General features: G+C 38.0%; 2 protein-coding genes across 2 annotated transcripts; both read right to left on the bottom strand.

Annotated features, from left to right (window-relative positions):
• Positions 1-147: 147 nt before the first annotated feature.
• LOC140793391 (uncharacterized) lies at positions 148-3,531 on the bottom strand. The gene is made up of 2 exons (XM_073144847.1): positions 3,227-3,531; positions 148-562 (listed from the first exon to the last, which is right to left on the bottom strand). Exons 1-2 carry the CDS (start codon positions 3,416-3,418, stop codon positions 488-490), a joined length of 267 nt encoding a protein of 88 aa, XP_073000948.1. The 5' UTR covers positions 3,419-3,531; the 3' UTR covers positions 148-487.
• Positions 3,532-5,402: 1,871 nt separating this feature from the next.
• Positions 5,403-7,687, bottom strand: LOC140794142 (coniferyl alcohol acyltransferase-like). The gene is made up of 2 exons (XM_073146026.1): positions 7,036-7,687; positions 5,403-6,585 (listed from the first exon to the last, which is right to left on the bottom strand). The coding sequence occupies exons 1-2, from the start codon at positions 7,450-7,452 to the stop codon at positions 5,620-5,622; spliced, it is 1,383 nt and encodes a 460-aa protein (XP_073002127.1). The 5' UTR covers positions 7,453-7,687; the 3' UTR covers positions 5,403-5,619.
• Positions 7,688-11,561: the final 3,874 nt, after the last annotated feature.

Here is an 11,561-nt window from a genome sequence, read left to right as displayed (position 1 = left end):
TGAGTTCGAACAAATTTGAATTTGACAACACAACCTGTCCATCAGAATATACAGAATGCGATTGCCACCTTTTAATCTTTTCAGAAGTATTGAGCTAAAAACTCCGAAGGAAGAAATATCAACCAATTCCCACTGGAAACAAGAAGGTTCTTCTAAATTCATCAACTATCAACTTATAATTTTCAAATGCTGCGAAAAGAAGATAGTATCACAAATTTATGAAGAGTTCTAAGTGCCAGTGAACCTATTGCCACTTTTTGGCAGAAAGAGACCGACATTAGCACATTTGACTACAATTCATTTCCACCCAGGAAAGGCAGAGTTTCTTATTCACTCTAGAAACACCTCAAGCAGTATATCCAAAAATAAAATGTATACACATCCACAGAAGGTCATTTGTATCCTTATTACAGCTGCAGGGGCCTGATTGCAGAACTTAGCTAGATTGCAAACAGAAAAATATTTGTTGGCAAATGTTGGTCATGCATCAGTACTCTTTCTTGCCAAAGTTTTTGCACCATAGCTGTGAAGGTATCGGGCGGACCGGGTAATGGGGTCGTTGCTGCACAAAAATAATTCATCAGTCTTGGAGTTTTAGAAATGATTGTTAGTGAAAAAACATTTGAGTAAGAAACAAGTTACTGCGCTGGGAAATTCATAGCAGGAACTGTTCCATGAACGCTGACCAACCTATTAGCTGAAACTACCTAAAGGTTCTACCTATCACTAGTCACTAAGTATCCACAAAACACAAGCTTCAGCCTTTCTTCCAGAAATTTCATGCTAGAATGAAGCACAAAATGAAACAAAATGCATTAAGTCCTATGCATATTTTATATTCAAAGGGATATAAGCAGAAGGATGAAAAAACCAAACTACACACAAGTTTTAATTCAAAATAGTATGATAAAGTGGACCAGAGATACCTTATAATGCCTGCGTTAAGCAGATAAATAAATCTGGTGAAAATTTAAGGATACATAACCAACAAAAAGAGAATAACATAAACGAATCAAGAAGAAATAAGAATAGTAATTTTTTTCAAGCCCCTATGTTCAAGGATATTGTATCAACAAGACAATACTAAAGTTACAGAAAAGCAAATATCAGAACTAAACATTCTAATAATGGAACGATAGATATCAGAATGAAAACAACAAGGATCTATCCATACAACCTCGTATTCAATTATTTTAAGTATCGATTCATCTATATTCCATTCTTATTTCTCTTATAGCTACTGCAAATATTATGTGGCCATAGGCGGCTTGTCAGGTTATTATTTTATGGCCCAATTGCGCTTAGGCCCTATGCAGATGTGGTTCATGCAAGATGATCAAGGGATCATTGCATATTCAACAGGGCATGCAAGAGCATCCACTGCTTTTCAGAACACTGTAGATAAGACTAACAACATGTCCCTACCAACCTAGTGGCCTTCGAGTTTAAGGTAAGATAATAAGCTATACTTTTGTGAACTGTGACAACAAACTCTGACGTTTATATCATTCTTATTTTTCAATATTCTTTACACTGATCAGATTTATAAAAATTAAGCTCCAACCTTAATTAAGCAGCAAGATTATTGCAGTCATTAACAAAAAAGAGAGGTCATGATCACTCCATCTTCCTGCTTACAGTGGATGTCTCTCCCATTTCCAGTTTCATGAAATCAGGAAGTTATATTCAAGTGTAAAACAATGGCTGTTGTTCTAAAATAGCCACCTTGTTTCATACTTCATAGTCATGCCCCTTATGCAGAACCTGCCTAAAATTGTCCTGACACAGGCATCTTTCCTAGCAATTTAGGTGATGTTTTGCTATGTAGGACATTCTCAAAGTTCAAAATAACTGTCGGTGTTTCCAAATCAATGGATCCTAGTAGCTTTCTATGATTTTCATAAGAAATCTAATTATTACCTTTTGGTTTTCATGCAGCATTTTTAAACTCTGAATTCCTATAATATATTTTTTTAGTTATTAATACCTAAGCCACCCCAAAGAATAGACACCCACCTAGCACAAATGATTGCTACCTGCCAATCTAAAACCTATAATCTATTGAAACTCTGTCAACGATAATATGGAATTTCACACCCACTATTCCTGTTACTAGTATCAATGTTTATTTTGCGCATGTTCCTACACCGCGCTCCTTAGTAGCATCTTCTACTCGAATTAAATTGCTTTTCCTTACAGGCACTATATGCAGTCTCGGCATGATTGCATTAATCATTTTAAATATCTCTCACATTAATTTTCAAGTTGAACACTATTTTTGCTAGTAAGGTTACTCATCCATTTCTATATCAGTTGCACTAATCTTATCAACTTGTCTAACAATCTAATTATCTGAACAGACATGCCATGCTGCAATAATCTTGTAGAATTTCTCATTCATTATTCTGAGATGTGCTTGTAATAACCCTAAATTTAAGAGTGTGTGATTGATAATAAATGCAGAGAAGAAAGTGATGTAAGTCTTTAGTAAAGTCACTCTTAGTAAATGATCATAACTTCTTATGCTTAGTAAAAATTAGAAGTGTTTGGCGGAAGTGTAGAGTAATTATTGCAATTAATGATGACATGCAATATATAAAACTGTAGAAAATATTATTCTCTTCCTTTAGAATATAAAGTGAAATGAAAAAAAATTGGATGGATTTATAAGTAAGTGGAGAATTCACTCCGCACTCCAGTTTTTTCTTCAAACACCACAAAATGGTAAACTTTCAGAAAATTAGCACCTTCTTTCTTCACTTTCCATTAACCAAACACAACCTAAGTGGAAGTAACTGCAAGAAGCACAAGGGATGCAAGATCCAATTAATGTACCCAAACTCATACATTTTCCTCTCTCTTTGATATAAAGAAGCATTTCAATTGCACGCAATAACCATTTTCCAGAACAAAATTAATAACAAAATACTATAAAGATTCATCTACATACTCGAATTAAGATCTCCAGGTAGATCGTGCAACGAAAGATTTCAGCATCGAACACCACCAAATGTGATAGTATTTGGGAGATCCATCAAAAACCCCAATTAATGATTTTGTTTCTTTATAATTTTCTATTTGCCCTGCTACAAGATTGAAGATTTATAACCAATTTATCCAGATCGGTTTGTTCCGTCGCGGCGGATGCCAAATCCACGAGAAAGTTCGAAGAAATAGGTAACAATAAAAGCAAAATCAAATAAATGGGAAGGTTAGATAAGGATACCTCGAGTTCGGCGGACTTCATGGCGATGGGAATGCAGACAAGGAAGATGCCGGCCATGGCGATGGCGGTGTTGCGCTTCCAGTGCTTGGGGCGGCAGTAGGGCCCACCCGTCATGCTCCATACCTTGTTACGGAAGTCCGGCGCATGACCGTGGTCCACGTGTCCATGGTGATCTCCTCCGGCGCCGCCCATTCTTGCCTCTCTTCGCCTTCCTTCTCCACCCCCTTCTCTCTCTCTCTCAAATCCACAATGGAGAAGAAGAAAAGAAAACCCTAGAATGAGTTCGGGCCCTTTGGGGGGGAGATCTACCCAGGAGTGGAGTTAGAATGAATTTTTATATTTAACACCCCATGTTTCTGGATTATTCGATCATTACGGTTCATATATGCCAAATGAATGTTATCAGGAAAAAAAATGCATTCTACCCTCTACAAACCTAGAATCCTATTTGTAATTGCCTAACAAACCTTACATAATAAGATAAAAAGACCTCTTTTAATTTAGAATAATAAGTTGAAAACATAGGTTTTTTATGAAAATTCTTGAGTTCTATACTTCTTTCATCCTAATATATATATATTTTTTTTTGATGTAGGAGAGGTGATCTATTTAATTAAGTGGCATGGAGTGAGTGACATGCTGTGCAGAACAGGATAGTGGAAGTGAATTCCCCATCAAACAATAACAATATCAATGGAATAGTAATAGATTCAAATAGAGAAAATCACAAATACGATGCCACGAGTAGAGAAATCCTAGAGATTAATCTAACCACGAATAAGTAACTTCAAATGCAAATAATTATAGAGAAAAAAAATACAAGATTTTACGTGGTTCGACGATGTGCCTACGTCAACGAGCGATGTAAACTCCAAACACTCTGAGTACAATAGTAGTTTTTTCTCTTAAATATTTTCAAAAGTTATTATGCTATAAAACCTCAAAGGTATTTATAAGGATGACTCGAAGGAGAAGAAAATCGCAGGCCTTTCAAACGGATGGATGGCGTTCGTACGCTCGTGCACTGCTGCAAGCACATTTTGCAAACTGTTCAAACTGATGGACAGCGTTCAGACACCGGTGCACCATTGGAAGCCTGTTCGAAAACTGTGACCTTTCAAACTCTCGGTTATCCGAACATCTGAACTTCGTTCAAACATCTCTATCTCATATTAACAACAGGACATTGTTTGAACGCCGGCATATAAATTTGAAATGCTAGCAATCTGCAATGAATGTTATTAACTCGTCCAAACGGTTTTCTTGGTTTGGAGCCAATTTTTAACAGGACCAGCCGTGTAGTCAAAGTAGAAAAAGGAATACAAAAGATAAGCAATTTGCAATCGTCAAATAAGCTTGATAGCATCCGAAGGTGTTTGCGGATCTCGCCTGCGATGATTTTGATAAGCAATTCGGAGTCTGACTCCACCTCTAGGTTGTTCCTATAACTACACTCTGTGAGATCCTAGCTAAAATCTGGTTGATTATGAGGCCATTCGTGGATTCGGATTTGGTAGAAGGGTTATACCTCTTTCAATCTTGCTTCTGAGGAAGATACAATCAGGATGCTTATTAAAGGCCCATGGACGTACGTACTACAAGGAGGCGAGTTCTCAACTTAGATTCCTTGGACGTCACAACTTCCAAGCTTCTCTTCAACGGAAGTCATTAGATAGCCACCTATATATATATAGGCGAGGTTTGGTTGGAATTGGGTGTACCAAATTCTTACTTTTCTTGCTATCAGATCGATTCATGTCCTGACCCCTCGAGAGAAACACAGATTCTCAGGTTGCGTCCATGGGTGTTCGTGATCGAAACTAGTTTGGTACCTCTGGCTCTGGCAGCCCCAGTGATGATGCTTCTTTGGAGATGCAGGTTGACCCTCCTTTTGCTGCGGAGGAGGACGATGATCGAGTTGGAATCCTACCGCCCTGATGACTGGGTCATCTCCTCATGCATCTAGCATGGGTTGGGTGCCAAATGCTGCTAGTATTGAGTAGTAACTGGTGAGTGGAATGTAACCCATGTTTTTTTCTTCTGTACTCGAAACAAGAGTGGATGCTACTATCGCGGAATATTTGGGTGGCAGATTGAACAACAAATATTAGACAACCAAAGTTTCTTGATTCGATCGATCGAGCATTTACTAGCTCAAAGATTAGAACACCATAAATAAATTAAATCATACTTCATTAACAATAAGAAGAAGGAGAAGAAGGAGAAGAAGAAGGAGAAGAAGAAGAAGGAGAAGAAGAAGAAGAAGAAGGAGAAGAAGAAGAGAATACTTCACCTTCCCTTTTAATACAATAACATAACCTAATCAACCATACAATAGTAATTAAGTAGTAACACACGCATAGTCCCATCTCCACTATTATATGTTATACTGGTCACTTTCCATTGGTGGCAACGGCCATGGCATTCTCCTCCATTGGCGCAAGATAGTACTCAGTCGTCAAAGGCCGAAACACCGCCGGCTCCTCCTCCTCGATCACCTCCACTATCCTTGGCATGAGGTGTGCGTACACCACCCAATCTCCGTTCTCCCTGGCGCTCGGCATCGGCATCACGTACCCGGCGGCGGAGCTCCCCCACGGGAAGTGGTACGACCCGAACGCCGGCTTTCCCCACCCGAAGTCCACCTCCCTAACCGGGAACCTCCTCCCCGACGACACCAGGCACGCCGGTCCTCCGTCCTCCTCGCAGTATATACTCGCCACCAACGCCTCCGGCCGCCGCGACTCCACCCAGTCGACCAGCCCCAAGAAGTGCCCTCCGGTGGCGGCGGCCGACACCCATGCATGCACGTCGTCAGCCACGTCACTTAGCTCACTCTCATGCAGAACTTTCACGTCCAAAGTCCCAAATGGAATTGATAGCACGTTGCCGAAGTAATTCTCCATGGATTTGTTAGTGGACGCGGCAAGCCGCGAACGCCCATCAACGACGACGCCCATGCGGCACGATTTCTCCTTCGGATCGGAGGATTTGGCGAGGAGTCGCCAGAGGTAGGCGGTGAAGGCTTCTAATTTGGTCCTCCCCTTGCCGGCAGAGGACTGGAGGAGGGCGATGTCGTCGGCGGTGATGTAGTAGATGCGGTTGACGGCCTCGGTCGGGGAGCGACGGGGAGGGGGGATGGACGAGACGGAGAGGTATAACTTGCCGATGGCGACGTCGTAAGAGCCCGGTCGACGGGGGGTCAGGAGGGACCGGCGGAAGGAGGGGAGCCGGGAGAGAGGCTTCGAGCGCGCCGTCTCAGCCCAGGCCACCAAGAACATGTTGGTGGAGTAGGCGTCGGCGACGCGGTGGTCAAAGGTGCACGCCACCACCACTCCGCCGCATTTGAGCTCTGTTGCCTGTTTGTAAATATAAAGAAAGCAAGTAGTGACTTGCAAAAATAATTCTCTAGTACTATATAGACTTTGAGTAGGTGGTCAACTTACTGACTTACCATAGCCATGCAATGCAATGATTCGTAAGGTGAAATTGCCTGCCCTCCGACTTTTTTATTATTTTTTTATTTTTCGATTTCAGTTATCTATTATTTATTTTTAGATAATCGATAGGCCTAACTCTCTGGAGATACCACAAATGGACTTAAATAATACGCATATGAACCTAATATTCACACAGAAATCTAACTAAGAATCTCAGTCACGAGCTAGTTGGACTTGTGTTAGTACATGAGCATTTCCCATGAAAAGCAAGTTAATTTTAATCATATTTAAGCTTTACTCTTTTGTTTTCGTATACTTATATGAGAGAGAGAGAGAGAGAGAGAGAGAGAGAGAGAGAGGAGCAACAACCTGAACACAAAGCACTCCTTTCTTCTTCTTCGGCACCAGTTTACCCTCCACACTCTCGTTAGGGTCATAGAGGTTGAGCTCTGGGAACTCGACATCGGCATAGGCTTCGATGAAATCCACCCCGCGGTCGTTGCAAAGAAGCTCCGGCTCACCAACGGAGTTTACAACGATTTCACCTGCGAAGGGGTAGTAGGTGACAAGAACCTGCCCCAACGCCGCCTTGAGAGTACTGACCATGGCGGCGAAGGGGTTCGCCTTCGCACTCTGCTTCTTGTAGCAGAAGAAGACGCCGACGTTCAACGGCGGGAGGAGTAGGTCAAGGTTGGAGAGTGGTAGCCAATGCTCTTGCACAGGGAGGATGGCAGCCACTGTCTCCTTTCCCTTAGTAGTCACACTGAATACTTTGCTTCCACTCATATCTCTTAGAGTGAGAGAATTAGAGAGAGAGAGAGAGAGAGAGAGAGAGAGAGAGAGAGAGAGAGAGAGAGAGAGAGAGAGAGAGAGAGAGAGAGAGAGAGAGAGAGAGAGAGAGAGAGAGAGAGAGAGAGAGAGAGAGAGAGAGAAAGTGAAAGAGAGGTGAGGGTGGGTGTGTTGGGTAAGCTAGGAATTATGTTTAAGATGAGAAGGTTGAAGGAGAACATGGTTTACTTATAGAGGGGAAGGCTCACCAAAGAGGAATATATAATAGTTAAGAAGATAGGAGAAAACTTCGTCACTAGTGGTCTTCTTTAACAACTATAGGATAGTTTATGTGACAAAGGTGAAATTAAACATAGACAAATGATTTGATACTTACCTTTAATAATCTCCTCCTTTTTTATTGGACGTACGACTGAAATTCTATGACATTGTATAAAATTTTAAATTCGGAGGTAGGGGAGAAATAAATAAGGTAGGTCCAAAGATATGGAAAGCATAGTCGAGACTAAGAAAAAACATTGTAAATATTAGGACATGAATCCGATTGATTGTGGACAAAACAAAACAATTTTCCAAAAATACTAGATACACGTGAAACGCAAATGTATAAAACAAAACGCTAATTTGACAAAAGATTTGCAAATTAAACACAATCAATTTATCACACATTAAATTCAACAATTAAGGAAAGATAATGTGATACGACTATATTGGATTGGATCCACTTGAGGCATTGAGTTCATTAGGATAAGCTTATTTATCTAGTTTGGATTTGCTTGAGAGAATAAAGCATTTTGCCAGGGGGCGTTTGAACGCTAAGGATCTATGTTCGAACAGGGCTGTTCGAACGCATGCACACGTTTACAACGATAGAGAATGATATTTGCGCGTTCGAATGTGAATGGACGCGTTCGAACGCATTGCGGTGAAAATTATTGGTTTGTTAGGATTTCAACTTAGTTGCTTGGGTACTTGGGTTGAGCCTTTATAAATATGTGGAGGAAACCCTAATTAGAGTTTATTTGATAATTGAAAACGACATTGTGCATTTATCTTTTTCTCTCTTGTTCTAGTCGTTGGCGCCCTCTCCCACCTCTTTCTTTCCACCGCCCAAATTTGTGGTCAGCTTCTTCTAACTCCTAATCCTCCTCTTCTATTACAACTTCTTCCCCTTCACTTTAAGGAATCAACCTAGCATTTATCTAGCCATTTAAGGGCTATCAAGCTAGGATTTATCCGACCTTCGGCTACTGTTTGGCCGATATCACAAGATCTAGCTGTCCAAACTCTGAGATTTTGGATTCATTAAAAATTTATTTTTAAGGGCGACAATATATCTAAATTTTAGGAAGATCCAACGGTTAGATCATCCACAGCTTCTTTCAAAAATCACTTCCTCGAATTAGTCCGGATCGAATTAAACCGGTTCGTAACATAATGCTTTCAAAATATTCAATCACCTTCAAGCAATTTCACGTTAAAATAATTTATCAAAATACATAAGTATGATCCAATGTCGACGAACAATTAAAACATACAAATGTTGATTTTTAATAAATTTTAAAACTAATTTTCGACTTGAGCATATCCCCCAAAAAAATTCATTAAATTAATAAATCAAATTTTCAAGAAAAAAAATCAATTAGCTCCAATTTGTCAAAGTAAAACTCCAATTTGACAGGAGATTTCCTCCAATTCCAAAATCCGCCAAACTTACCGATCATAGCGTTGAAGATCATAAATACATAGTCATGAGATAGCAATATATTATACCATCACAATGTCAAATAATACCAATTCATGCATGTGAACTCAAGATTTGCAACAACGTCCAAAAATCCAAAGAGAATTAGTTTCTTCTGAAATAAGATTTAGCTTATTTTGTGATAAACATTTATACTAGTATAATAACTTAAATAATCACTTAGGCTTAATTCATATTTATCACTCCTCTCACTTTGTACCACCAAATTAATAATAAAATTTGTATATATTTATCTTGAGAGACAACACTCAAATTAACTGTCATTTCTCTCTTAAAATGCCACATCAAGTGTATTATCTTCTCTCAAAAAATCACATTTTGTACTCTCTTTTTCTCAAAGTTCACATCGAATGTACTCTCCTCTCTGTCTCAAAAACTTTTCCTATCTAGGTTTGCATTGCAGTGTATAAGCCCATACTCTTCTCATAAAAAAAATACACAAATATAATTAATTAAAATATTATTTATGTATTAGTACTCCTTTCTACCAATTAAGGGGTACCATTCCACTTACTACTGTTTTTGTCTACAAATTTGTCATCATAAAATAATAGATTCCATATTTCCAGTAATGAAATCGATGGAAAGTAATAGTATGATAAAGAAATATCAGTCAACCTTTTTGTTCCAAAGGTAAACTAGTCTGTTATAATTTTTCTCTCTCTCGAGTGGTCTATAAATTAAAACAAATTTTTTATTAATACATGATCTTTGTTATGAGCTGATAGAATCCTACTACTGAGCGCAAAATAGTAACCTAACTTGAGTGATAATCTTGAGGGGCCATATAGAAAGATTACAACCCTTACAGTGATTAGCTTAACAAACTTTCAAAGCTTCAATACATAGAAGACAAATGTCCCGAGGAGTGGTTACATTATTAATCATAACTGACCAACTTAGCTAGCTGGGTTTTATCTTTTCATTGAGTAGGTTGTATATTAGGCATCAGAATGCAGGTAGGTTGGTGGCCAACTTGAAGAAATGGCGTCGAATGTCGCAGGCCATTTAATTTGGACAGTTTTCCTTTTGCCTCATTGCACTATATATGTTGCCTTTCACCAACTCTGATACATTCCAAACATTTTTCTTCTTTCCATTAAGAGAAGTTGGATAAGAGTTCTTTGCTATACTGGTAATACAAGCATTGACATTCACACAGACATAACTTGAAAGAGATTTGAGAGTTAGATGCATTCTATCATCATGTACTTTCGGCGAAAAGTATCTCACCCTTTTGACTTTTAACTGAATTACTACTGACATTGTTAACAGAAGTAATAAAATAACTTATTAATCATACTTATATTACTACTGACTACTTGACTCACTTGCATCAAGTTCGTCTACAAAGACGAAAGCTTATGTTGATATCTGTAGATGAAATATAAATAATATGAGGATCCAATAATTTTGGCAAAAGTTAATAAATCATTCTAGGATTTACGAAATCCTAGAATGACCCCTTTGTTTATACGTAAAATCAAAACATTTTAATATCTATTCTGATGAAAACTTCATTTTAATTTAATTAAAAATTTCTAAAATTTCATATATATTATAAGAGAGAATAGAAAAAAATAATGGTCTCATATTAATTGAGACCAAGAGGAGGAGTCCAAGTAATATAAATAAAAGTTTTAAGAGGGCATAGTTTGATCGTTTTGCACTAAAAAATTAGTGGGTTTGCGCTTTACAAATTCACCCCAGAATCACTCAATTAATTTTGATTGTTTTTAGACCACAGTTCTCTTATTTTTGTGTTTGGTGGGAAGAGAAATGTCTATTTTGTATCTAATGCCAATTGTTTTTTTTTCCAAAAGAAAATAATAAAAGACAGTACTTTTTTAAACTCAATGAATTAGATAATTAATCTGTTTTTTTTTTCATCATTCTCTTCCAGGCATTATTTCATATAAATAAGCTTATCATTATAGTTTTTACAAACAATATATAAGCTTATGCGCCTACTATTCCGACTGTTTTTCTATTTGATATTTTAGTACCCAAATATATATCTAAAACTTAAATTTAGATTTACGAAATCTCATATCCACTTTAGAAAATGCAAATTAATTGATTGGCCAAGATATGTAGAATGATACTTTTTTTTCTTTTTAAATTTAGGAACGGAATCTTGCTCCAGCCATTTATTAGTATGTATCAAATTACTGTGCAAAAATATAATAGATGCAAAAAGAATATATATTAATAGAGATAAAAGTGTAATACATTAGAATACAACTGTTAACATTTACCCCAACTAGTATCCGATTACAAACCTACCACATGTATATCGTACTCATAAGCTGCATTTAAAAGAATATTACAAAGAACTAGA

The sequence above is a fragment of the Typha latifolia genome, chromosome 8 (genome assembly GCF_019914945.1).
Source record: "Typha latifolia isolate L0001 chromosome 8, TyphaL0001v2, whole genome shotgun sequence".
NCBI lineage: Eukaryota > Viridiplantae > Streptophyta > Magnoliopsida > Poales > Typhaceae > Typha > Typha latifolia.
The sequence above is the reverse complement of the archived record's forward strand: the minus strand, read 5'-3'. Positions and strand labels throughout refer to the sequence as shown.

Excerpts from the sequence above, each read along its gene's own strand:
- LOC140793391 (XM_073144847.1), bottom strand. The coding sequence starts at position 3,418 with ATGGGCGGCGCCGGAGGAGATCACCATGGACACGTGGACCACGGTCAT. Across the intron at positions 563-3,226 it reads TGAAGTCCGCCGAACTCGAG|CAACGACCCCATTACCCGGT; the intron begins GTATCCTTATCT and ends ATTTTTGTGCAG.
- LOC140794142 (XM_073146026.1), bottom strand. The coding sequence starts at position 7,452 with ATGAGTGGAAGCAAAGTATTCAGTGTGACTACTAAGGGAAAGGAGACA. Across the intron at positions 6,586-7,035 it reads AAGGAGTGCTTTGTGTTCAG|GCAACAGAGCTCAAATGCGG; the intron begins GTTGTTGCTCCT and ends ATTTACAAACAG.